The following is a 27,067-nucleotide window of genomic DNA, read 5'->3' on the forward strand; positions in this document are numbered from 1 at the left end:
CCCCAAGCAGGCCCCCGTCGCCCAGCAATCCTCCAGCAGCGCCTCTGGGGAGACGCCTTCGAGCCACGGGGACGTCTCCACCAGCACCATGTATCGGGCCTCCGACATGCGCGTCACCAACTCTGCCCCCAAGGAGACCACCGCCGCCACCGTCACCGCCACCGTCACCAAGGAGTCTGCCACCGCCACCGTCACCGTCACCGCCACCGCCACCAAGGAGACCTGCACCGGGCAGGTCTCCACCTCCATCGCCGGGCGGCGTGGCTCCGAGTTCGTGCCGGAAGGCATTGCCTCGTGTCAGTGAGCCTGTGACAGCTGGAAACACGGCACGTGGTGAGCATTCCGCCGGGGCACGCTGGCTTCCCCTTGTTCCCCCGGCGACTTCATTCTGACAAGGGGGACGTCAGGCCACCGAAACGCCCCTGCGCTCAAGCCCGGGGAGAATCGCAGGAGGGAATCTTCGCCCTGACTTGCGAGTAGATCCCGGAAGCGTCGTGCTAGCCATGGCTCTGACATTTGAATTCCTAGCCGCTGTCTTTGCCCTGCCAGCAAAGGGAATTCGGGACCTTTCCACGCTCCGGGGAGGGGCAGCCAGGCCGCTCTGGGGAAGCAGAGCAGGCGATTTGCCTGCTGCTCAGGGAAGCGGAATAAAATGCCTGACTGGTGCTGTCCTGCTGACAGCACATGAGCCAGGGTGCAGGTACGAAGCTTTTCTGACACATCTGCCTGCTGAACTCACGTCTCGTTTTGCACATATTCCCTGCTCCACTAGCCTCGTGGTTTTCCCTGGCCAGGCATTTTCCCCACTCTAACAGGCCACGTGCTACTCGTCCGCACAGTGGCTTCAGCGCCCTGGCAATGGCCACGTGTTCCTCTTTCCATCTGTACCCCGCTGATAACGGGGAGCTGACTTACCATCGGTCACCCGGGTTCCACGAACCCTGAGGACAGCATCGTGGGGGAGCTGGCTGAGCACGAGCGTGAGCAGGTCACAGACGAGGACGACGGCCGGACCCCTCAGCATCTTGGCGTCTGCTCCCTGCTGAGAACATTTCTGGTTAGCAACGTGCCACATTGTAAAAGGGGAAGAGGAGGAGCTGCAGGGATTTCCCTACACCCCCCCCCCCCCCCGCATGGGGTGTATACCCCCCTGAATTTCCCCAACACTCCCCCCCAGTTTTGTGAACTATGGTTCCATACAACCCACCTTCACCCTCACAGTCTCACCCCTCATTGGCCCTGACACCCCCCTTGTATAGTCGGACACCCCCCCCCCCCATTTCAATTCCTGGGGAGCTGCGCTGTGACGAGAACAGGGAATCCCAAGGAAACTGGGGACAGGAAAGTGAGAAATAAACACATCCTCCCCGTGAGCTGGAGAAGAGAAAGGAATAAAGGGGCTGACGTCTCCTCCAGTTGGACCGGATCCAAATCTCATTCACCTCAATGGAACGATAGCTGGAACCGTCGTTTTCCGATGTTTGTTTTTTTACCCAAATGAGGCACACACACCAGGATTACCCAAGACATCGGAAGCTCAAGAACAGTCGTTCTTCACCGCCGTGTTGTAGAGACCACGAGAACAATGAAATCGTCCCAACCGCGCTAGCCACACACGAAAAGCGCCCTGCGCCGGGCTCACTCCTTTCTTTACCTGACTTTATCCTGAGTGGGAAAGGCGCTGTTGTGCTTGATTTGCTCAGCTCGTGGTCCGCCCGAGGGTCAGTCGCTGTCCAAAGCAGCTTGTGCACCCAGTCCAATGTGTCTGAAAAGAAAGCGAAGGCAGGTCTTATATAGCAAAACGCTGCTGTGGGAACGGGGCTACACGGTAAACGCTGGGATCAGGGCTTGAGACTAAATAGGATGTTTGTGGTTTTGACATATTCCAATATAAATAGTTGTTTGTAAATCAGGGAGAACTGTTGAGCAAGAGGTATCGGATACGCCCCGGGTTAACCAGCCAGTGCGGCTACGCAGCATTCCAAGGGCTTCTCCAAGCACACAGGGTCAGTTCCGAATAGGACTGGTTTCCTGCTCCCGCCAGCCCCATCCTCTTGCTCATGTGCATAGCCAGAAAAGGGTTACGGACCGCGCGGCCGGCCAGCCCTTGGGCATGCAAACGCACGCTTGTCACTGTGATCTGTGCCGCAGGCGACTCGCCTGGCTCAGCTTAGTGCTCCCGAGGGGCCAAATCGTTCCGCTGTGACGGCGGAGAGCAAGGCCCTGGCTCATGCCGTATTTGCGGCCGTAGAGGCGCGGCCTGACTCTCAGAGATGCTGCGCGGCGGCAGCTCCTTGGAACAATCGGACCCAAAATGTAGATTTTGGCGCCTTGTTTTTGTGACTGCCCCATTGACAATGATCAGCTAGACGGCACCATGTGTGCGCATACCCCATGCTTAGGTGCAGCTGCGGCAATTAGTTATGTCTTTACATGTATTCCCCTCTCTGACGATCCGCGCCCGGCCTGTGGGCTGGCTTCTAAGACACCAAGTTGCATGAACCATCCCGTCGTCCCAAACCGCACTCGTAACCCCTCCGTGAACTGCAGCCACAACTGCACGTTCGGTTTTGCCCATGTGGATTTCAGGGGCTCAGAGAGAACGGCAGAGCCAGATCAGAGCTAACGCGCTCTCAGGGTGAGTCTATGCTGCAGTAGTAGGTGCAGTCGGGCTGAGGGGCTGTTTCCCTGTGCTGTAGACACTGGGCATGGGCTAGACCCCAGGATCTCGCACGTTACAAGGTGCGAGGGTCCCAGAATAGCCACCCTGCAGTTCGACAACTCAGCCCAAGCCCGCGAGCCTGAGGCAGCCGGCATGGGCCCGATGCGGAAGCCCAATTGCCGTGTAGACACACCCTGAGCGCCCAAAGCAGCTCATGCAAACGGCTCATGCAAACCGTCCTCTCATGCAAACGGCTCCGGCAGCTGCTTCTCGCCCCCGTCTTGTCTGTTCTGCACAGGCCACGTCAGAGAACCAAACGAAATGGCCCCCACACAAGACGCTAAGTCCCCCGGTAACCTGCCCATGCCGAGCCCAGCAGCACACGGCTGAAAGCCAGCTCTGAGCGTCTGCAGGCTGCCCGGGGCCCTCCCGCGGCCGAGGGGGATGTGGGGGGGCGGGATGGGCTCAGGGAAAGCTCTGAGGGAGGTTTATGTTCTTAAACTTTCAAGCTGAGACGTGTTTCCTGAAGCTTATCTGCGGCTTCCGCAGCCGCCATCGGGTCACTGATAGAACCGAAGCCGTTTCTACAGGCAGCTCCTACCCAGTGAGAAACTGGCACCGAGTCTCAGCGCCCGGCTTACGCTGCCATCCACTCAGAATGGTGCTTTTGTCCTCATCCACCTGAAGAGTTGCCACCTGCTGAGATGAAGCCTTTTGTTAGCGTGCAGGTGCATCGCGCAACACGGGGAACACGTTTCCAAACAAAGCTACCCGGCCGTCGGCTCAGCGTAGCCAGGCCCATAGCTGAGGCTTTTGCCTCTAATAACCATTTTCATGGGCTGCCAGTACGTGCAGCTCGGGCAAATGTGGTTCCAAGAGCAAACGTTTTTTAAAATGTGCCATCTTCCCCTAGGGCACCGTCTCTTTGCTGCTCCACTCTGGGCCGCTTTCAGACTATGTGTGTGAATCCCAGGCAGACTTTCCAAATTGAGGTTCACCGGGGCTCTGAACTTACGCGCACGACTGCCACCGTTGCGTGTGCAAAGCAGGCGATCGTACGTGCAACTTGCCAGCCAGCACTGGGCAAGCAGAGAGAAAACGACTTGCCAGAATGGTTGTCCCTAATTCGCTTCAGAGTCGCCAGGGCTCCTTTTGCTGGTGTGGCTTCCCCATACCCGTTGGTGTGACGGGGTTTTGCCCGGCACAGGCGGGAAGGGAGCCAGACAGGCTCAGGGCTGACACAGAAGGATGGTTGTGCACATGCCTGACTCCCTGTGGAAGGAAACATGAGTCCACTGAGTCCAATATATGGTCCAGAGACCCAACCATTGGGGTGGGGGGGCAGATGCTGCAGCCCTGCTGCTTTCAGAGACGTTTTATCCGTCCCCTCAGGGTTAGTAAATGGGCCGTTCTCCTCCGAAACCCGACAGAACATCGGCCTGGCCGCGCTTTGCGCTGTCACCCCTCCCTCCCCGTTTTAGTGGTCTCCATGGCAACACAGACAAGAATGATTTCGGGCCGGCTCCTCCGCTGGGGTAAATTGGCCCACGCGTGAGACCTACCAGCGGCACTAGGCCATACGCCCTAGCTAAGGCCCCGGCCTATTTCTGCACATCTCCAAAGAGCCCTTCCTTGGGTGCCTGGTGTGGCTTGCCACGGCCAAGGCCCGGGTTGGGTAGAAGCCACACGCGAGGTACCACGGCTGGACTTTGCACAGTAGTTGTGCCAGCCGAAGCATTGCCTGGTGGACGTCGGGGTGTCGCCATTGATTTCAGTGGCTCTGTGTCGATGTGCGGCAGCCGAGGGGCCGGCCTGGTATCTCCGCAGCAGCTCCCTGTAAGAGCTGGCAGGCCAGCTAGAAGCTGCCTGCGTGGACAGTTTGCACATTCAGCAGGGCCCATGGCACCTGGCGTGTGAGAGGGATGTTTGAATAGGCCTGGCTCAATGTACTGGGCAGGACATGCCCGAGGGACCAGGGCACCCCCAGTACACGTGAAGCGACTCCACCAACCCAGATGCTGATCTGAACCTGGCCCACGTCAACAGCCACGGAGAGATCACCATAGCAACGCAGCAACCTGAGGCCCAAGGAACAAAGCGTCCAGGTCCCCAGGGAGTGATTCAAGGGACCGTTCCTAATCGGCCAATGGATGACGTTTCGGAGCTGCGGGGCACGTGCGGTTCCCCTCGGAAGTCAACGGGGACCTCGAAAATCCGGCCGTTGGCGGTGGAACTCCTCAGCCGTTTCTGGCACGTTGGGCCCCGCTCCCCAGGGACGGGTGGGGAGGATGCAGCAAAGGGGGCCTGCTCAGCCAGGCAGGGGGTGAGCAAGGAACCCCCCCCCCATTCCCTCGATCAGCTGTTCCAATGCAGGAGAGAGGCCCCAGCGAGGAAGGCTGGTCTAATTGGCAGTAGCACTTGATGAGCACTCAAGAGACCCGTGTTCAATTCCTGATTCACTCCAGACTCCCCGTGTCTTTGAGTAAGTCACGGGGTGCACCCCCTGTCTGTAAAATGGGGATAAGGCTGACTGAGGTGCATAGACCTGACAAGCAAGAGGGCCACATGAGCAGAAAGGCTCCACTCCAGGGGCATGGGGTAGCCCCCGCACTGCAGGAGCTGAAAGGGGACAAGCATTGGAAAGACAGAGGGAGCATTGCCTAGAGCCGGCGGGTGGGGACTGAAACCTTCCCAAGGACGCTGTGGCACGTGTGACTGATGCATGGACACGTGGGGCGTTGCCCGCTGGGTGGGCAAGGGTGTTGTGACAGGGCTGTGGGGGCTGGTCATTGGTAGCACTAATTGGACCCCCTTCCTCCCACTGAGAGACCCCCGCTGTACAGAGCTGTACCTGATCACCAGGCCAAATTGGGGCTAGTGAGCCCATTGGCAGGGAAGCTGTACCCCAGGGCACAGGAAGGCTGGCTCAGGGGTAGGGGAGACATGGAAGGCTGGGAAAGGCAGGCCTCTCAGGTGAATTTTAAACCCTCCCTTCCCCCACACCAGAGTCGAAACTAGCTAATTTGGCACCTGAGGTGCTGATGAGGCACGAGCGAAGGCCGCACAGTCACGGTCTGTTCTGCGCCCCCTCAGCTCTGCGCCCGAGGCAAGTGCCTCACTCGCCTCGCCCTTGTTACGGCCCTGCCCCACACCCCCTTTCGGAGAAGGGGGTCGGGCTGTGCGGAGGGAGCGCAGACACTGCCGCATTTGGGGAGGGATTAAAACACTGGAAATAAACTCCCCGGTCGCGTTAACGAGCACGAAGGCACAGAGCTGGCTGAGTTCCTGGACGGAGGTGGGGGGAGCAACCCACCATAGGCCTGCCTCTGGGGTGGCTTGTGTATTGTGATGAGCTTCAGAAATGCGACTTTTTGTAGCCAGCCACCTAGGGGACTCTCAGGTGATGGCTGCCGTTTCCCATCCGACGCCCGGAGTGTATTGCCAGAAGCACATTTCTGGATTTGCTGTGAGGGGAGCAGAAGCGTTTTCTGACACCCCGTGTCTTACAGCAAAGGGGGAACCACACCACGCCGGGAATGCTGAGGCAATGAAGCATTTAATGACAGCGGCACAAGAAACGCAGAAAGCACCCGCGCGCACCGTGCAGGGCTCTCGGCTCCAAACACGCTTGACGCTTAGAAAATCCCAACTCTTTGCAACCACTTGAGCAGCAATTTCAATCCAGCGGAGTCTCTCCTACAACTGGATTCAGTGATCAGAAGCAGCACGTTTTGGGTCTACCGCCAGAGCCTTGACTCAAAAAGTCACAGAGAGCAAAAGTAAGAAAGGGCCGGCGTCTTCGGTCGTGAATTCTCCCCTTCCTCCCGGCACAGGGGCGGGCGGTCCCAAACGCTCGCCCATCGCAGGAGGCTTTAGGCCTGCGCCTTAACCACGAGTGAATTCTGCCAGAAAGAAAAAGACACACGTGCAAGAGAATTCCATTTTCTCACTGGAATTTTCACCAACGTCTCTCACCTACACTAGAGAGGCCATGTAAAGCAAGAGCAATAGTTAACAGGAGCTACATTACCTGTCCATAGAACACGGGGTTAATGACCTTAGCTTTGATCCCAAGTGGAAATCAGAGGTTCAGATCCAATCTATAGCAAACGTTTAACGTTTCCACTTCACAAAGCTGCTGCCTGGATCATATGACTGGTGGTCTCCTTTCAGGCAACAGCATGGCTGGAACAGGAGGGGGAGTTACAAACCATCTCTTAGATGTGAAGATTTGGCAAGTATGAAATTGATTCCACTATGTACACTTAGCTCTATGCTCCAGCCAGGCTGTGGCGAGAAGGCATTTTTTTTTTCAATAAAGCAGCGGGATCTGTCAAGTTTTACCAGGCCGACACTTTCAGAAGTGGCCTCTAATTTGCTACCATATTTTGCACCTGCACTAATTGTGTGTACACAAAATCTATCACTCAATTGTCTACATTGCAGCAGTTGAGTTAACAAAGGGCTACAAAACACACATAGAAGAAAAACGTAGGCACAAATTCAGAGGCTGAGTTGAGGCTCCTCTGGAAAATTCAGGCAGAGGCTGGCAGGGTCTAGCAACATGTGACTGCAAAGTCTGAGCAAGTGAGAATCCAGAAAAGAGAACACCCTGAAACTCTCCCGGAAAACAACGTGGGAATGAGCAAACCCTTACCTGAGTGGTCCCAACGAGACCATTCTCCCACTTCAGGTTGAGAAGATCAGGCAAAGGAATCCCCATCTCCAATGCAGCTGAAACAAAGAAGGAGAAACTATCAGCGTATTAGAAACGAACAGCCCTGTGCTGATTCTTGTGCAGGTACCGAGCGAGGAAAGACGAGAGCACTCGGAAACACATATGGGAGGCAGAGACAGCACCGGAAATATAAAGACCGTACCGTTGATGTGTGGCACGTACACAGCACGGAGGATGTCACTGATTAATGGTTCAAGAAGGGGAGCCTGCAATGGAGAGAGAAGCGGTTTGGGGTACGTCTACACAGCAGGGCTGAAGTCGAATTAAGCTACACAACTTCAGTCGAAATAGCTTAATTTGGCTTTTGGCATGGTCTACACAGCAAGCGGTCAAAGGAAGGACACTCCTCCTTCCACTTCCCTTCCTCCTCGTAAAATGAGGATTGCAGGAGTGGGAGTAAGAAATCCGACAGTATTTCGAAATAAAGGCTTGGAGCGTAGCCGTGCACTATGTGATTCCGGAAGAACGCTGCTGTGTAGACGTACCCTTAGTGACCACGTATTTCCAGACCGGGAAACAGAGCATCTACCCTTTCCTTGTGGAGACTCTGAATTTTGATCTAATTTGATCAGACTGCCCCACCCCCACCCCGCTGCCAGCTGTTACTGAGGGACTGTCTTTGGTAAGCAAGACATTTCCATTTCACAGGTGGAGGACCGCCCGGGACGCAACGCCCTGACTTTCCAGCCCCTTTGTTTCTCCAGGACTCATTTCCTATCAAATGGGGATAGCAGCCTGTCTCCACCACGCTGGAGGGCTGTGCGGGGAAAGCCCTCAGAGGTGATGAGGTGCTTGGACATGCCAGGAATAGAGGTCATCTAAGTGCCTTTCATGGATGGAAGGTGCTGACAGAGAGTGGCCCTCCGCAAGCTCCCCAGAGGCCCCCACTGGTCCAATCTGCGAAGCACCTTTTTGATCTGAAGTGAGCATCAATGATTCTCACGTGGCCCCTAGTGACCTGAACAGCTGTTCTCCACCCACCGGAGACGCCGTCGGTGCTAGAGAAGTGCAGCATTGGGAGAGCAAAGCTCCCTTTTCTCTAGCACGACACCGGTAGAAAACGGAGCGATGTCACGGGTATTGAGCAAAGTCTCCCAGGGCAGCACACCCGGAGCTCTTCAAATGCAACGCTGAGGAACGGTTTCCCAACTTTTTCGGGGCTGAATGTGGGTGGGTTAATCACAGACATGAGGCTAATTGGGCTCCGCTCCCATCCCCCCTTTCCTGCAACCATCACAAACTCACAATCTGGCGGAATTAATTCACATATTCAAGCGCAATTCTTAGCAATCAGAATGGCGCAGAGCGAATGCTAACAGGAGTCAGTGAAAATAATCCTCTCCACGGGTGAGAACCCTGAACTTTCCCCCGCTACACAAGCCTGGAGACCAACACTTATTAGAATTTTTGTTCCTTATTCCTTAGCTACAGTCTCCATCATCACTGTACTTTGTTCAGTGTGTGTTTCGCCGCATGCGTGTCAGTGAGGTCATGAACTTACATTGAAATCCCCAATTAGCGAAGACGCCAGCGTAAGGTTAACTCTACAAAAAAATGGAAAAAGTCAAGACGATCAGAGACTATGCTACACGCTAGCTGCAAAGCTGGAGGAAAGACTCATTAGGAGATCAGAGAAAATCACCGGTTCACTGGGATGGCAACACAATCACACACAAACAATTTAGCATTAAATAAACAGAACTTGGAAAATCTAGACTTTGACGTGCCAGTGCCTAATTCCCATAGACCACAACATATTGCAACAATACTGCGGAGTCCAACGGGAAGCAAGGCTTGGAGTGGTAACGAGATGCCCACGTGGTCCTGAATTTGTCTTATGCATGTGTCACGGCTCAAACCCCCAAAAATGATGCATGCAGAGGTGGGGGGCTGGCAAGCAGAGTAGCCTCTGCAAAACCTGTCTCTGTGATTCCCAAGGACAAATTTATTCAACCAGAGTCCCTCCGAGATTCAAAAAAGAAAACAAGACTGGTTCCTCGCCGCCACCACCCAAGCGATTCCAAGAAAACCAGGGAAGAGATCACTTGGGAATTCCTTCCCTAAGTTAAAGCTCTCCCCCCCCCCCCCCCACGCTTCCCCCCCCCAGCCCTAACCTCCTTTTTGCTTAGAGTTGGGTAAAGAGAGAGAATCCACAGACAACAATAGACTCTGCCCTTGTAACTAGGCCCTTAGTCCTAAGGACACAGCTGACTGCCTAACACATGGGTTCCCAAACTGGGGGGCCTGAAGAAATTCCAGGGGGGGCACGAGGTGATCCATACCCCCCCCCTCCCCCAGTTTTGCTGCTATTTTTGTTTTTCAGCCCTAGTCAGTTCCTTTTTTTTGCTCAACAAGTTTTGCTGCTATGGGCGGGGGAGGGGGGGGGGAGGATTTCTCAAAAATCAAAAAGGGGGCATGATGCTGAAAAGTTTGGGAACCACTTGCCCTAACACCTTTGCTGGGTACCTGGGTTAACCCCTGAGTCACCGGTTCTTGAGCAGCACTGCTTCTGATTATGACAGCATATGAATAAACCATTTCTGTAAAAACCACGCTGAAAATAGAAGGGTGTTCTTCATTAGCTAATGCGCCCTCATTATTTGTTATTCTTTTCAGATTCTACCTTTCAAATATCTATCACCAGCAAACGGTGTGGGGTTGGGGTTGGGGTTGGGGTTGGGGTTGGTGTTGTGTTTCCATTACGGCTTGTCTTGGCCTCTTGTTGTCTGGAGGAATATCCCTCCCCATATGAAGGAGGACAAAACCCAGGTTACCTTTCCAGAGCCAGGGAGAGGTGGAGGGTGTTGTCTGAAACAGTCGGCTGGGCACTCAGAACAACATCCTGCAACGAGAGCAACAAAATAAAGCAACTTGGTTCCATCCCCTCCCATTTCCCAGATTGAAAACAAAACGCCAAGTATCTGGAAACAGCTCCAGGCACCACTCCTCCTAGGCCCTTTCGGGAGACTGCGGCAGTGTGATTTTTGCACCACATTTTGGGACTTTTCTTCTTTATCAGAAGGATCAGGGAGGCCGTGGGGTAAAGGAAGTGGGAGCAGGGACTCGGATCCTTTCGCTGGTCCATTTCACCACGGTGGTCTAGAAGCCAGGAAAGTTCCCCACAATAGCAGGACCATTCCCCCGCTGACATTTGGTTTCTCCTCATGTTTTATTGTGTGCATTTGATAGCATACCCAGCCATGCACTGGAAACACAAGGCCTTTTGCATGTAGAAACGCTGCGGTGTTTAAGAATACAGCAGAGAACAGTAATCCCAAATCCCATTTTCCATGGGTTTCTCTCACACCAAAAGGCATCATGAAGCTGCTGGATAAAGACCCAAAATGCCCCGGACTCCTCTGTGCTGCTCTCAGACTCAACGGAGATGAATCTGAACTTGTTCTCAGAGGGTATGTCTAGACTACATGCCTCTGCCGACAGAAGCATGTAAACTAGGCTACCCAACAATCAATGGAGCGGGGATTTCAATATCCCCCGCTTCATTAAAATAAAAATGGCCTCTGTGCTGTGCCGGTTCAGCTGATCGTCGGCACAGAGCGGCAGTCAAGACGCAGATCGGTCGACAGGGAAGCCTTTGTCGACCGCTCCCTTGTGCCTTGTGAAACGAGGTTTACAGGAGCGGTCGACAAAAGCTTCCCCTGTCGACCGATCCACGTCTTGACTGCCGCGTTGTGCCGACAATCAGCTGAGCCGCCACAGCGTGGCAGCCATTTTTATTTTAATGAAGCCGGGGATATTTAAATCCCTGCTTCACTGACTATGTCGGGTAGTCTAATTTACATGCCTCTGTCAGCAGAGGCATGTAGTCTAGACATACCCAGAATGTTCGGTTACGTCTACACAGCAGCATTGTTTTGGAATAACTGAGGTTATTTCAAAATAACATAATCCGCGTCTACACTACAAGCAGTTCTTTTGACACAATGTTGAAATAATGTCGAGGTAGAGAACTGCTTACTCTGACTCCTGTAACCCTTATTTTATGGGGAGTAAGGAAAGTTGGAGGAAGAGTGCTTTTTCTCGGATTTCCTGCTGTGTAGACAGTGCCAAAGGCCGAACTAAGCTGGTTTGACTTAAGCTACGCAATTGACGTAGCTCAAGTTGCATAGCTTATCTCACCTTTAGCCCTGCTGCATAGATGTGCCCTTACGAATTATTAAAAAGGGGATAGAGAATAAGACAGAGAATATCTTATTGCCTCTGTATAATCCATGGTACACCTATACCTTGAATACTGCGTACAGCTGTGGTTGCCTCATCTCAAAAAAGATCTATTGGCATTGGAAAAGGTTCAGAAAAGGGCAACAAAAATGATGAGGGGTTTGGAATGAGTGTCATATAAAGAGAGATTAAAAAGACTGGGACTTTTCATCTTAGAAAAGAGGAGACTTAGGGGGGTAGGATAGTGAGTCTATAAAATCAAGACGTTCGGAGAAAGTGAAGAAGGAAAAATTATTGACTTGTTCCCATTACCTAAGAACTAGGGGTCACTGAATAAAATGAATAGGCAGCAGGTTTAAAACAAACAAAAGGAAGTTTCTTCACACAGCGCACAGTCAACCTGTGGAACTCCTTGCCAGAGGATGTGGTAAAGACCAGGACTTTAACAGGGCTGAAAAAGAACTAGATGAATTCATGGAGGTTGGGTCCATCAATACTTGTTAGCCAGGATGGGCAGGAATGGTGACCCTAGCGTCTGTTTGCCAGAGGTTGGAAATGGGTAACTGGGGAGGGATGACGTGAGGATTCTCTGTTCTGTTCACTCCCTTGGGGGCACCTGGCACTGGCCACTGTCGGAAGACAGGACACTGGGCTGGATGGCCCTTTGGTCGGACCCAGCCTGGCCACTCTCCTGTTCATATACTTACAGTGTTCAGGACAAAGAGCGACTGCTGGGACGAATTGGAGGGGAAGACCTCGACGGACGCGGGGAGGTGCACCATGACTTTCCCATTTTCTACCAACACCTGTGGCGTGTCCAGAACTCTGACCTTCAGCAAAGGCTGCTGCGACCCGGACAGCAGGCCCGAAACCTGCGCAAAGTCACCCGGGTTCAGTCACCGCACGACGTGGCGGATTTCGGAGGGAAGAGGGAGATGGCTGAAACCGGGAAAAGCGTCAAAGCACTCACCTCCGGAATGAGCGCGCTGAGGGCAGAGGTGGTCAGGGGGCTGTCGGCTGCAAGCTGGAGGCGAAACGGGACGTGAGCCTGCTAGCTGAGTGGCGGCCCTTGGGTCACACAGAAACCATTCGCCCGAGGAACGGTTCTTCACCCAGCCAGCAATGCTAGTCGTGCCGAAGCAGCGATCGAAGCATGGAGAGTTGGGAGGCCCAGTTTCATCTCTCACTGCTCCGGGGCCGAGTCAGGCCCGTGACTGATCGCCGTTAATTGGACCTCCCTGGGCCGGCACCCTCAGGACTAGACTGGTCTGGACTTTGCCGGACTGGAGAGGTTGGGGAGGGCACCAGCATCCCCGGCTGAGTTAGGGGGTCACCCGTGTCACAGCCCTGCCAGCTGTGGGCTCTCTGCCCCCCCCCCCAGTCCCACCAGCTGTAGGCTCCGTGGCCTCCCAACCCCACGCAAGGCTGGGCACCGCGCAGTTACTTTTCTCAGTCGTTTGCATGGAGCAGAAGCCTGGAGCCCCTTGTGCCCTTATTACAGAGTAAAAATCTTTCAGGGGATGGGCAGAAACGGGGCCTGTCTCAAGAGACCCGGGCTTAACAGCCAATGAGGGCGCAACTGGACTCCCCCCCCCCGACCCGACTGCCACTCCAGGTAGCTACAAGTCAGCAGCTGTGCAGGAGCCTGTCCGTGAGGCAGGCTCCGGTTTCCCGGCTCACCTGGGGCTCAGCTCTGCAGCAGCCCAGCCCTGCACCGTGCAAGCTCGCGCCCCAGGCGTTCTCCAAGGACACGAGGCTGGGAACCGTATCCCAGGGAGCCAAACTGTTCTGAGGCCGTTTGACAGAAAAACGAGGCCGGGGGCCTCCAGGGAAAGCAACCCTTCCCGGTTTGCAGTGCTCACCAGCTGGCCGTCGACGGCGGCGTCGAGCTTCCCGGGCACCTGCAGCAGGTTGAGCACCGACCCGAGCAGACAGACCGAGAGGCCAAGCTGGCCGGCGGCGCCCACCACTGGCGGCAGAGACACACTCGCTGCTGAGCACGCGGGGTCCTCCACTGGGTTGCCCAGCAAATCCTTCACTACCGCCTGAAAGAAAGGTTAGAAGGGGGACAAAATTCCCGACCACGAAATGCACGAGTCACTGAGCCAGCACCAAGGGGCCCCCCAGCAGAGAAAGTCCAGTCCCCAGTCGCTCAGAAATGGCCTGTGCGCAATTAATAGAGGGTTTAATGAATGGCTAATCCACAGCCAATGCATCCGACAGATCAACAGGCTGCGTGAGGCCATGGCTTAGAAACATCTGTGCTATCGTCAGCTGCCTGCTTAGCACCCCCCTCTGCACAGACGGCTGGAATCCGCAATGTGCTGATAATGCCTGGTCAAGGGATTAGCCTTTGCCAAACGGAGCCTGAATACAGAGCAGCGGTTCTCACACCTTCGGCCCGCGGCCCACCCCACTCAACGCAAACCTTTCCGTGGACCACCAGCCAGTCAGCCATGGTGACAAAATGGGTGCAGGAGGGGGCCAGGGGTGGGGGGTCTGGGTGGGAGGTTAGGTGCAGGAGGGGGCTGAAGGCGGGGGGGGGGTCTGGGTGGGAGGTTAGGTGCAGGAGGGGGCCAGGGGTGGGGGGTCTAGGTGGGAGGTTAGGTGCAGGAGGGGGCCAGAGGCGGGGTGTCTGGGTGGGAGGTTAGGTGCAGGAGGGGGCTGGAGGCGGGGGGGTCTGGGTGGGAGGTTAGGTGCAGGAGGGGGCTGGAGGCGGGGGGGTCTGGGTAGGAGGTTAGGTGCAGGAGGGGGCTGGGGGTGGGGGGGTCTGAGTGGGAGGTTAGGTGCAGGAGGGGGCTGGGGGTGGGGGTCTGAGTGGGAGGTTAGGTACAGGAGGGGGCTGGGGGCGGGGGGGATCTGGGTGGGAGGTTAGGTGCAGGAGGGGGCTGGAGGCGGGGGGTCTGGGTGGGAGGTTAGGTGCAGGAGGGGGCTGGGGGCGGGGGCGGTCTGGGTGGAAGGTTAGGTGCAGGAGGGGGCCGGAGGCGGGGGGGAGAGGGTCCGTGAGGAGGATGGGGGTGCAGGGTCTGGGCATGAGGGGGCACTTACCTGGCTCTGTGCCCCCCACCGCTCCCAGGTACACCCCTTGCTGCTCCCATTGGCCATGATTGCAGCCAATGGGAGCAGTGGGGAAAACCTCCAGGCCAGTGGTTTCCTCACTGGCATTCTCCCAGCAGGGGGAAGGGCAGTGTCAGTGCACGGAGCCACTTCCTCCCCATAGCGGGAAGCTGGGGCTCCAACCACACTGGGGAGGTGCGGGGCTGGAGCAGCAGCACATGCTCCCCAATACTGGGGCGGGAGCTCTGAGCCCACAGCCCACCTACAAGTTGGCCACAGATCCCTAGTGGTCCACGGAGCACACTCTGCGAGCCACTGACCCAGAGTGACCACTGTTGCCTATGGAACGCCGACCTTAGGCGCTGCGGATTGCAGACCCACGTAACCTTGTTGCATTAAGCGAATAGCTATCGGCCCCGTTCTCCATCTCTCCTAGCCCACCCCCGCGCTTCCGCAGGCAAGGACGTCTACGGAGAGGGACCAAGAGGCCGTAAGAACGTGACCAACTGCTGGGCCCTCTGACGGAGTCCTCGGCTGGAGGCCACGGGGACAGCAGGGCTTCCCTGAACTAGTCACCGCGCCGGAGGGGAGCACAAGCGGCACCCAGCGTTGTGGGCGCGTTGCGGGCGCAGGGAACCCCCGGCGCAGGCCAGGGAGAGCACTTACATTTAAATCCAGGCCGATCGCCGCCTTGCTGACCACGGGGACCTTGGATAAGACGTACTGGAGATTTCCTACCGCGCCCAGTGGGGCCTCCGCTGCAGGACACAAAGAGGGTGCGGAGTGGGGGGGGCTGTCTGCTCTGTGACTGGGGCCCTGCGCTGGGATGGGAGAGTCTCACTGACTCCCCCAAATGTGGATTCACCCGGGCGCAGCCTCCCCGGGAGACAAAGGGAGGGGGGCGGAGACCAGTGCCTGGCTGGGGGGCAGGGCTGGAAGGGACGTTGTTTTAGTTTCTGGCTGGTATCATGGAGGAAGCAGCCTAGGGAAAGGGGCTGGGATTTAGGGGCCCAGTCTCCCCATCTCAAGGGGGCTGAGGCATCCTAGGCCTGCCCTGGAACCAGATTCCATCTGTGCTGTGCTGTATCGTGGAGAAGCAATAAACTCCCCCTATTCTACTGGCTGGGGAGTCTGTCCGTGCCACTACGGGGGTGCAGGAGGCGGGGGACCCCGACGTGCTGTCACAGAGGGTCTCTGAAAATGGGATGAGGGGACGTGCCCCGACCTCTGTTCCTGTCATTATCCATCACTAGTATCACCAGTGGCCCAGGAGCCCCGTCAGGGCTCGGGACCCCAATGTTCTTGGCTCTCCCCCAGCGCCCGGGTCCCAGCTGAACACTTCTGGGGGTGGCCGCCCTGGGCATGACTCCCGCTGGGAAGGGACCGTGCCGTGGACGCCCCAGTGGCCGGTTTGACCCTGAGCAAGGCGGTGGGGCCTGGCGCGGAGCTGAGCTGCGAGATGCTCCCTCAGGGCCGCGTGGCCCTCAGGAGGGAAACGCTCACGGACGCCGCAGGGGGAGTCCCAAAGCAGCCCTCCAACTTTCCCGCCATCTTCCTCCGTCGGAAACTTGAGCGCGTTTCCCCTCCCCCGCGGGGAAGCACTGCTTGCCATCCCCCGCTCTCGGGACCACGGGTCTGAAAGAATGTCCCCTGTGGCTTTGGCCACGTACACGCTGCCCCTTTCACTGCAGGTCGGCCTCCCAAAAACCGGGTTATAGCGGGGCCGGAGCCTTTTGGGGGTCAGGAGCCACCGACCCACAGAAAGATCAGTCGGGGGCCACACGGAAAAAGCCCTCACTGAGGTGGCACCCGACTGAGTCGGAGAAAGGCTCTTACCACGCTCCCCTCACACACTGGAGCCTCGGGGGCCCAGCCTAGTACATCCTGCGTGCTCCAGCACCGTGGCGGGGCAGCGGAGAAGGTTTGGGGGCGGGAAGGGAGCTACTCACAGTTCACGGTGCGCAGCAGAGAGTTCACGGCGTTGAGCACGGTGTCGGTGACAGGGCACAGCTGTAACGCACGGGGGAAAGGCCCTACTTGCACGTGACACTCTGAGCACTGGCTTCCGTACAGTTCAGTTGCCTGCCCAGGGAACCTCTCCGAAAACACCCTCTGCAGCCTCACGGCTGACGAATGAAGGGCCGGGGCTGGCCTCAGGGATGGGACACAGCTGTGGTGCACCAGGGGGTGCAGAAGCCCCCCCCCTCTTCCCCTGCAGAGCTCTATTAACTGAGCTGAATGTGGACTCTCTGACCCTGGTGAATTTCAGCCCACGGGCAAGTTTTTCACCACTGACGTGCACAAAGTGCAGCATTAATTCACGTGTCCGTGGACGGGGGGGGCGTAAGAGCGGATAAGTGCCCGTGTGGCTAGCTAAGCACACAACATGCTACTGCGCACCCCAAAAGCCACATTTGCACAAGGGCCGGCCCCTCCTTTGGGGAGGGTGCCTTGACTCGCACAAATGCCCGTTTCATGCCCAGAGCCCCGCTGGCACTGGGCCACAGAGGCCTACGGGCTGGCTTTGCTTGGCAGGACTCACCAGGCGAGGCAGGACCCTTTTGATGGCGTTGTTCAGCATGGCGGGGCGCAGTTGGAGCGCGCTAAGCAGCAGAACACACAGTTAGAGGTAAGACCCACGCACAAGAGGGAAGAACACACAATCAGCACAAGAAAATGCCTGTGGCTCGCCCCGGCTTCATAGCCCTCCCCCCCTCCAGTGCTGGGCATTCGTGTTGCAATTAATAGCGAAGAAAGAAAGAAAGAAAGAAAGAAAGAAAGAAAGAAAGAAAGAAAGAAAGAAAGAAAGAAAGAAAGAAAGAAACAAACAAACAAACAAACAAACAAACAAACAAACAAACAAACAAACAAACAAACAAACAAACAAACAAACAAACAAACAAACAAACGCAGGATCTGCGCCGTGCAGGGGGAATATGCATCCCCCCCGGCGTGCTGCCCTGCGCAGAAGCATTCTCGTCTGGCCATTCGAGCCAAACCTTTACATGAAGTGTTTGCTCGCCTCACATACGGCGCTCCCGGATCCTCGCCACCCAGCACCGAAGCGAGCAAAACGATTCTCGCTGACTGTCTAGGGAGGACACTGCAGAAAGGGATCTAGGGGTCAGAGTGGACCACGAGCTAAATAGGAGTCAACAGTGGGACGCTGTTGCAAAAAAAAGCAAACGTGATTCTGGGCTGCATGAGCGAAACACGAGAAGTCATTCTTCTACTCTACTCTGCACTAGTTAGGCCTCAGCTGGAGTCTTGTGTCCAGTTCTGGGCACCACATTTCAAGAAAGATGGGGAGAAATTGGAGAAGGTCCAGGGAAGAGCAACAAGAAAGAGGAAAGGTCTAGAGAACATGAGCTATTAGGGAAGGCTGAAAGAATTGGGCTTGTTTAGTTTGGAAAAGAGAAGACTGAGGGGGGACATGAGAGCGGTTTTCAGGGATCTAAAAGGGTGTCACAGGGAGGAGGGAGAAAAATTGTTCTTCCTGGCCTCTGAGGACAGGACAAGCAGCAATGGGCTTAAACTGCAGCAAGGGAGGTTTAGGTTGGACATTAGGAAGAAGTTCCTGCCTGTCAGGGTGGTCAAACACTGGAATAAATTGCCCAGGGAGGTTGTGGAATCCCCATCTCTGGAGATATTTCAGAGCAGGGTAGATAAATGTCTAGCAGGGATGGTCTAGACAGTGCTGGGTCCTGCCATGAGGGCGGGGGACTGGACTCGCTGACTCTCGAGGGCCCTTCCAGTCCTAGAGTTCTGGGATTCTACGATCAGACTCTGGTGTAAGTGGCTGGTGTCCGGCATGCCGCCTCGCTGGCACAGCAGAAACGAGCGGTACCCACTTGAGGAGGATGCGAACGTTGACGAGCTGCGTCTTGCAGTCCTCCACGACGAACTTGGGGGCGCCCGTGTCATCCTGAACCAGTCTGGCCTTGGCAGAAATGTTCCCTTCCACCTGGAGACTGAGAATTCGGCCGAGGAGGCTGGAAGCAGACGGGGAATGAACGTCCTTCACCGTAACCGCGGCTGGCTGACTGAGAACGAGGCCAGGCTAACGGCCTCTTCCCAGGCTCTCTGCTGAACGGGGGGCTCTCTGGCGAATGGGGGGGCTCTCTGGCGAATGGGGGGCTCTCTGGCTCGCTCGCAGCCACTTCGCTTTGTCCTCCCCTGCTCTTCCTGCCCTGGGGGACTTTTCAAGGGGATATATGGCTAGTTCACCACCAGCCTGGGGAAGCAACGACTGTGCACAGAGAGCCGGGAGCAGCGGGGAGTGCTGCCTGGTCTGTGTTTCCTTGTGGTGCACACCCTCTCATCTGGTGGCACCAAGACCCGTCCAGCGGGGGAGGGGCTAGGGTTTTTGTATGGGTCGGGAGGCCACAGACCCACAGAAAAATCAGTCAGGGCCACACACCAGTGAGAAGCAAAACGGAAACCAACAACCCCCCCGACGTGGCCCCCATCTGAGAAGGAGAAAGACCCTCTCCACTTTCCCCTGCACTCCAGAGCTGGGGGGGATGCAGGCAATAGATTGTGCGTGTTCCAGCCTTGTGGGCAGACAGCGAGGGCTGGAGCACCAGCACGGGCTCCCCCATGCGGGGGAGAGCCCCAAGTTTTGGGGGCCAGATCCAGGCAAGCCAGGGACCACATCGGGCCCCTGGCCTTTGGTTCCCCACCCCACCTGACAAGGAGACCCATGAGCGTGCTCTACAGCCTTAGCCAATCAGCTGCTGGTTTTCCACTCGTGTGGTCGAAGCTCAGGCACGAGGCTCCAGAGGTTCCCAGGTTCGATTCCGCCTGTCGGCGGCTTCACCCCCATCTGCTTTATCCCCCCCCCCCAGGGAAGGGGCCTCACCCTTTGCCTTCGGTGAGCACTTTGGTGTAGACGTTCAGCTGGACGCCCACGCCCGGCAGCAGCTGCAGCGACACTTTGGGGAGGGTGAGGTTCTTAATGTCCAGCCTGGAGACGGAGAGGTGGGAAGCCGACGGGTGACCCTGAGCGCACGGACCCTCCCCAGCCCTCAGCCCGCGGGAAGGGGCTTCCCGAGCTGCAGGGAGTTCCAGCCACGTGTTCACCGGGGTTTTATCCCACTGGCTGCTGGGAAGCTGCCAGGACGCTCGCTCCTGCTCAAAGAGAAGGGGCGAAGGGTTTTCCCTTCCAGGGCTTCACCAGCTAGTTTCAAATCCCAGCGTGGTGAGGGGCCCCCATCAACAGCAGCTCCAGCTTCATGCCTGACAGAGCCAGGAGCGAGCGACGCAGCCCCACGGGCGCCCCTGGCTGGCTGGGAAACTCCCAGAGCCCCATCCCTACATTGCTCGGATTGATGGCGACGGCTCCCGCTGCGGAGGCGCAAACCCGGAAACGCCGTCCCGGCCCCATGGGGGAGAAGGTTCCTTGCTCCAACCGTAGCGCCCCAAAAGCCTCCAGGGAAGCGGCCCCACTGCTGCTCGGTGACAGGGCCCAGCAGAGGGATGGTCCTGGGGGTCCGGGTGTGGGGCGCGCGTGGATGATCAGGGCTGGCAGTAACGATGCATCCGGCACTCCCCACCCAAGCTTCTCCCATTAGAGCCGCACAGAAGCAGGTCGGGGGGGGGGGGGGGGGCTCACCTCCAGACCGGGCTGGGACATCAGAGGGCGGGGGCTGGACTTGACCTCTCAAGACCCCTTCCCCGCTAGGATCAGCAACAGCTTTGTGCTCCCCACAGGACCCCGGCTGCTCCCGCTCCCCTCTCAGGGCCAGGAATCAGCTGGGGTTTGGTCAGCCACTTACCCTGCCAGGCCAGCGCCCACGTTTCCCAGGTTCTGGAGCCCGCCTGACACAGTTTCCAGCACGCGCTGGATAACGTCACCGTCTTGGAGCAAGTCGACTACCGCTGCAGAGAGAGCCGGGGAGAGTGAGTCTGTGGGGAACACCCCAGCTGTGAAGCCGGGGGCACGCCCCCCTGCACCCCTCCCAACTTGCTGTGGATTCTCAGGCGGGAAGGGGGTTCGGTGACAGTCACCCCCCTGCACCCCTCCCAACTTGCTGTGGATTCTCAGGCAGGAAGGGGGTTCGGTGACAGTCACCCCCCTGCACCCCTCCCAACTTGCTGTGGATTCTCAGGCGGGAAGGGGGTTCGGTGACAGTCACCCCCCTGCACCCCTCCCAACTTGCTGTGGATTCTCAGGCGGGAAGGGGGTTCGGTGGCAGTCACCCCCCTGCACCCCTCCCAACTTGCTGTGGATTCTCCGGTGGGAAGGGGGTTCGGTGACAGCCACCCCCCTGCACCCCTCCCAACTTGCTGTGGATTCTCAGGCGGGAAGGGGGTTTGGTGACAGCCACCCCCCTGCACTCCTCCCAACTTGCTGTGGATTCTCCAGGCGGGAAGGGGGTTCGGTGACAGCCACCCCTCTGGGGAAGCCCTGTGAGCTCTCTGGGGTGAAAGCGCTCAGCTCTTGTGCGCGGGGCAAACGGAGGGGCACGGTGGTTCTGAAACGTGCAGTCAGCCTGGCCCCTCCCGTCCCACGGCACCGAGCCGCATTCCAGGGACACTTACCGCTTCCTAGTCCCGCTGCGCTCACACTGGAAGACACCTGGACAGTCGCATTCTGGGCGTGAGAGGGGGCCAGCAAGCCGCACATGAGGGCAACGGCCCAGACCTTCACCATCTTGGCTCTGGTACCTGTGAAAAGCAGCCCAGGGGATGGCTCAGGAACCAGAGCCGGGCCGGGGGTGGAGAGGGGAGAAGGGATGGGGAAAGATGCCAGTTTCGCTGGAGAAGTGGGCAGGAGGGAGGAGGGAGGAAGGCTTGACGGAGGGGCTCAGTTTAGGCAACAAGCAGACGAGCGGCAGCCGGTACCTGTGGCCAACTCCTGATCCCATTGATATTCATGGGACGACTGTGTCGGGATTGGCCCTGCTCTGGGCAAGGGGCTGGACTCGATGGCTCCTGAGGGCTCTGCCCGTCCTGGGGTTCTACGCTTGGTAAATTCACCCGGCTTCAGAGGAACGTGGACGATTTCCATAGCGGAGCCACGTGAAAGGAGCGTGAAAGGAGGAGTGTCCCTCCTCCCACTCCTACGGACCACAAAGTCCCCTTCCTCATGCCCTGGGGAGCGGCTTCTGGCCTTTCTGAACCGGCGTTGGACTGGGGCTTTTCTCCCACAAACCAGAACCTGTATCCTACAGTCGGAAGGCAGGCCCTGGTGAGCAGCACAACAGGGAATGAAACTGCCGCAAGGGAAGCTTAGGTTGGACGTTAGGGAAAAACTTCCTGCCTGTCAGGGGGGTTAAACGCCGGAATACATTGCCTGGGGGGTTGTGGAATCTCCATCCCTGGAGATATTGGACAGACACCTGTCAGGGACGGTCTAGATGGTGCTTGGTCCTGCCGTGAGGGCAGGGGACTAGACACGATGACCTCTCGAGGGCCCTTCCAGTCCTAGTGTTCTGTGAGTCTATGCTCATTACATTAATGGGAGGGCACAAACAACCTTCCTGGCAGAGACGCTAGGCAGGCGCGCCAAGCCCGATTAACCACGAGCATCTCTGAGAAATGCAGGAAATAGTCCGAGTCCTTTCTTCAGTGAATACGGGAAAGAAAAGTGCAGCAGGAACGCTTGGAAGGTTTTGGGAGCTGGAGAAATAGCCAGTGGCAGCAAGAGAGTCCCTCTCCTCAACCGGGGGACACACTAGGATTAATATTGTCTGGGGACTCGGCCTCAGCTTCTTCGCTGTTTGTTCTAGCCACACATTTCAATGGCAATGTAACCGGGCAGAGCAAAAAGCCTCAAGACCAAAATGAAGGGTCTCGTTCCCCTTGGCCCAAGCCCGCCGGCGTACGGAGCTGCTCCCGAGACGTTTTTAGTGAGAATCATTTACGCAAGCCTTGAAACGTTCTCAGCAACAGGCAAGGAGCGCACGGCTGTGCTTCCAAAGCCCTGGAGAGCAGCAAGCTCTCCTCACCCTGTATGCAATGGGAGCTTTGCTTCTCTGCAGGCTGGAGCCAAGAGAGAGCTCTTTAAAGAGGAGTGGGGGTCTTACCTTCGCTAGCTCTTGGTCACTAAGAAAGGTCTCCAGAGCTGTCCTCCTTCCCTGTGGCAGCCCCGCTGCTGGCGGCCCTTATATACCAAAAATGAGTGGCTGGAATGAGGAAAATGACATGGCTGAGAAAAATTGGGATAATGGTTTGGGTGTAACAATAGGGTACGATCTTTGTCTTCCAACGCAAATATTTCCTTCTAGATGTGAAAAGTTAGGTAAATTATTGAGCAACGTGTATCAAATGCACAGCCTGGTTCCTGGCCAGCGTTTCAGTACAGCATGCTGGGATGCTAATCCACAGGGGTTGACTGAAAGAGCCTTGCCTCTTCACTAGTCTAGTGCAGCGAGTTTTCTGCCTTCCTGCTCAGCCGAGTGTTCACATTGGGGTTAGCAGGTAGGGCTGGTTGAAAATCTGCCATAGAAACAGCTTTTGATGGAAAGGTGGGTCCTTCATTAAATGGCAAGTTTGTGTGTCTGTGTGTGTGTGCGCGTCTGCGTGTGTGTGTGTGTGTGTGCGCGCGTCACTACTTTTCTCAGAAAAATCCAATTTATAAGAAAATCCTGACACCTGAAAACCAAAAAGTTTTCTGTTTTTAGCCAAATGCCAAGGAACCATTTACATGGTAATCCAGAAATGACACCACAGAGACTTTGTGAGATTTGTAGTTCAGATACCTCATGCCCCCATCCACCTCCCAGCCAGACTACAACTCCCATGATGCCCCACAACCAAGGTCTCCCAGGACACACCATGGTGACTGAACAAGGGGGGCGGGGGGGGCTACAATGCATCCCTGGAAATGAAGCCCGGCCGGCACAGAAGCATGCAAGTGTCAGCACTTGTCCTACAGCTCTCAGGAGGTGTTGCAGCCTCATTTCCAACTTGGAAGTTTTCAGCCAAAAGTTTTTGGTTTTCGATTTGTCACCAACAAGAAAATGTTTTTTCTTACACGTCAACAAAAACAATTCTCCAGCCAGCGCTGTCCGTTTGGTTCAAGTCAGGGAAGAACAGGGAGGAGCTAGTTAGGAACGGTTAGATAGAAGAGAGGCCAAGCTACCCACATACTGACAAAATGCACACATGATTTACACATGTAGAAGTCTACTACTGGGGGGTGAACTAGAGCGTTGGCATTAAATGAGGATCTGATGTAATGGGCATCGTGAGAAGTTGGTGGACTGAGGAGAAGTGGGACAGTAATCCCAGGGTACAAGCTACACAGGAATGAACGAGCAGGCCGCAGTGGCTGGGAAGCGGCACGAGATGTGAATCAATGTGCAAAATAAAAATCCTAAAAGCATCGAACTGTACCATGGACAGAAATCACACTGGAGCAATAGGAGCATAGCCGTGGGAATATGCTACTGGCAACCTGACCAGGATGGTGACCGTGATTATAAAATGCTCAGGGAGAGCAGAGACTGAAAAGGCAGGAAATAATGGGGAATTTTGACTCTCCTGAAGAGGGTTCCAAAGAGGGTGTAGAGAGGCTGGTCTCAGTGGAGGCAGGTGGCAGAACAAGGAGCAATGATCTCAAGTTGCAGTGGGGGAGGTCTAGGTTGGATATTAGGAAAAACTATTTCCCTAGGCGGGTGGGGAAGCGCTGGGCTGGGTTCCCTAGGGAGAGGGTGGAATCTCCATCCCTAGAGGTGTTTCAGTCCTGGCTTGACAAAGGCCTGGCTGGAATAGAATCACAGAACACTAGAACCGGAAGGGCCCTCGAGACGTCATCAAGTCCAGTCCCCTGCCTCATGGCAGGACCAAGCACCATTTAGATCAACTCTGCCAGGTGTCTGTCTGACCTGCGCTTTGATGTCTCCAGTTAAGCAAATAGCTTCTCTCACACTGACGGGCACGAATACAAAGTTTAAGGTGAGATTACCCAACACGCAGGCCACTGAAGTCAGTTCTGCGATATTAATAAGATGCAATCCAGTCGTTACCCGATTTCCATCCCTAGGGCAGCACTTTTAATGAGCAATGACAGGCCCGGAATGTAACTACTAAAACGCAGCTCAGCATTCTGTTGACTCCTTGTTTGGTTTGGCTCCTGCCTGCAGGCTGCACGTTGAGCCCCGTGTAAACCCAACCTGCACCGTGGGCTGCGTGTTGAGTAGCCCTGCTCTAAAGCAGCGTTTCCCAAACTACCGGGCCGCAGGAAAAAAATACCGGGCCTCAGAGTGGTTGCCAGGGTATTCCGGGCTCCCGGAGTGCCCGTATGGCACCGGGTCCACCAAGCCTGATGTTCCAGCAGAGGCATAGCTAGGGGAGGTCGGGAGTGGGGGGGGAAGGAGGGGAGAGCCAGCCACCGGAAGCAGCACTGGACAGGGGAATCGGGGCAGGCTTTGGAGATTTGGAGCGGGGGCAGTCGGCAGAAGCAGAGCCGGGCAGGGGGCTGGCCAGGAGATCGGGAGGAGGAGTAGGGGAGCAGCAGCTGCTGCAGGAAGCAGGGCTTGCCTGGGGCATCGGGACTGTCCGGGAGAGATTGGAGGGGCCAGCGGAAGCAGGGCTGTCGGTGGGGCGCGAGGTCGGGGGTGGGGAGCTGGCCGGGGAAGATGTGGGGCAGAGGGAGAGAAGCGGCAGCCGGAAGCAGGGCTGGACGCGGGCAGTGGGGCTGGCCAAGGGAGATCGGGAGGAGAAGCGGGGGAGAACTGGCGCAGCAGGGGGGGCGGGGCGGGACTGACACAGACATTTGTAGATCTCAGGGCGCTGTCCCCCTCCCCTCCCCACCATACAGCACGAATGAGTCCGGCCTGGGGATTCTATTGTGGCTCTGCACCCCCTCGAGTAGTTGTGAACTGGCTGGCTCGGAGACACACTCATGCAGCCTGAGCAATTTAGCAGCCAGGCAGCTCGAAACTACAAACTGATACATCTAGTAATAATACAACTTGCCCAATGAGAAATTACCAGGCATGTTCTAGATCTGGTATTTTCTCAGTTTGTTTTTTACATGTTTATATTTTTGGGCTGCAAAAAACAGTACTAAAAAAAGGGTTTCAACTAAAGTAAAAAGTTTGGGAAGTTTGGGAAACCCTGGCCTAACCAGCTTTCTGTCTGTCTGACACTGTTTATCCAATCCATATTCCTTAACTTGATGGCAAGAATATTGTGGGAGACCGTATCAAAAGCTTTGCTAAAGCTGGCACTGGGGGCTTTGGGAGGACCAGAAACAACTTATTTGAATATTCATCGTTTGATTAATGAATATGCAAATATGCAAATGAATGTAACCGGTCCTCCAAAAGTTCGTGAATGGATTTACTGGTCCCCATGTCAAAAAGTTTGGGAACCCCTACTCTAGAGCAAAGTGAGCAGTCATGGGATAAAAGGCAAGGCCCTCTCTTGGATCAGCAACCCGTTACACGACAGGAAGCAAAGGGAAAGAATAAATGGCCCATTTTCACAGCAGAGAGAGGCACGGCGCTGGTCCCCCAAGAATCTGTACTGGGCCTGGTGCCGTTCAGCATGGCCATTCGGATCTGGAACCGCGCGGTAGAAAAGGGACAGCCCGTGCCAAATGATTCACAATAGTAAAGTTCAACCCTGACTACGGCAGGTGATAGTCAATACTGGTAAGTGCCGAGTCATGCACAGGAGAAAACATAACCCTAAGTGCAGCGACGACGGAGGCTGTAACCCTTGGCGCCATCGTGGGGAGCTCTCGGAAAACCTCCACTCAGTAGCCGCAGCAGACAAAGCAAACCCAGCGGGAGGAACCACTAGAAAAGGGAGAGATAATGTGACAGCAAATATCATAAAGCCACTATAGAAACCTATGGAGCATCCACACCTTGAATACTGGGTAAAGCTCTTCCCTTCCCCCCCTCCCCTCCCTGTACCTCCGCTGTCACAAAGATATAGTAGAATTGGAAAATACACAGAGAGGGCAACAAAAACAATCGGGGTACAGAACAGCTTCCATCTGCGGAGAAATTACAAAGAGATGCTTGAAGGGTGGTTATGCTGTAGGCAGACAGGGCCATGAATGGTGTGAAGAACGTGACTAGGGAAATGCTATTTGCCCCTGCTTGAAACCACGGGTCACCCACTTAAATTCATAGGCAGCAAGTTTAAAACAAACACAAGGAAGGACTTCTGTGCACAGTGCCCAGTCAACCTGTGGAACTCCTTGCTGGGGGATGTTGTGAAGGCCAAACATATCTCTGGGTTCAAATGAGATTTAGATGAGCTCAGAGGATAAGGCTATCAAAGGCTATTTGCCAAGATGCCCGGGATGCATGTCTGTGCCCACCTGTCTCTGAACCTCCAACTGCCAGAGGCCGGTACTGGACAACAAGTAGAGGATCACTTGAAATTGCCCAGTTCTGTTTATTCCCTGTAGAGCACCTGGCCCTGGGCGCGGTCAGCAGACAGGACACTGGGCTAGATGGACC

General features: G+C 56.0%; 1 protein-coding gene and 1 long non-coding RNA gene across 3 annotated transcripts; both read right to left on the bottom strand.

Moving 5' to 3' along the window:
• Window positions 1-19: 19 nt before the first annotated feature.
• On the bottom strand, window positions 20-1,875 carry LOC142818809 (uncharacterized). The gene is made up of 3 exons (XR_012896455.1): window positions 1,655-1,875; window positions 916-1,039; window positions 20-315 (listed from the first exon to the last, which is right to left on the bottom strand). It is a non-coding gene; the product is annotated as an uncharacterized LOC142818809 (long non-coding RNA).
• Window positions 1,876-6,215: 4,340 nt separating this feature from the next.
• Window positions 6,216-26,411, bottom strand: LOC102452257 (BPI fold-containing family B member 3). 2 transcript variants are annotated; one of them, XM_075900769.1, is made up of 16 exons: window positions 26,281-26,411; window positions 21,183-21,308; window positions 20,417-20,519; window positions 19,501-19,605; window positions 18,491-18,631; window positions 17,182-17,242; window positions 16,589-16,649; window positions 15,306-15,397; window positions 13,445-13,627; window positions 12,553-12,606; window positions 12,290-12,454; window positions 10,175-10,242; window positions 8,902-8,944; window positions 7,543-7,606; window positions 7,320-7,396; window positions 6,216-6,564 (listed from the first exon to the last, which is right to left on the bottom strand). In XM_075900769.1, the coding sequence occupies exons 2-16, from the start codon at window positions 21,292-21,294 to the stop codon at window positions 6,535-6,537; spliced, it is 1,359 nt and encodes a 452-aa protein (XP_075756884.1). In that variant the 5' UTR covers window positions 21,295-21,308; window positions 26,281-26,411; the 3' UTR covers window positions 6,216-6,534. The 2 variants fall into 2 exon arrangements, with proteins under 2 accessions (XP_075756884.1, XP_075756883.1); XM_075900768.1 differs by lacking the exon at window positions 26,281-26,411 and adding an exon at window positions 22,670-22,842.
• Window positions 26,412-27,067: the final 656 nt, after the last annotated feature.

This window comes from Pelodiscus sinensis, chromosome 18 (assembly GCF_049634645.1).
Source record: "Pelodiscus sinensis isolate JC-2024 chromosome 18, ASM4963464v1, whole genome shotgun sequence".
Classification (NCBI taxonomy): Eukaryota; Metazoa; Chordata; order Testudines; family Trionychidae; genus Pelodiscus; species Pelodiscus sinensis.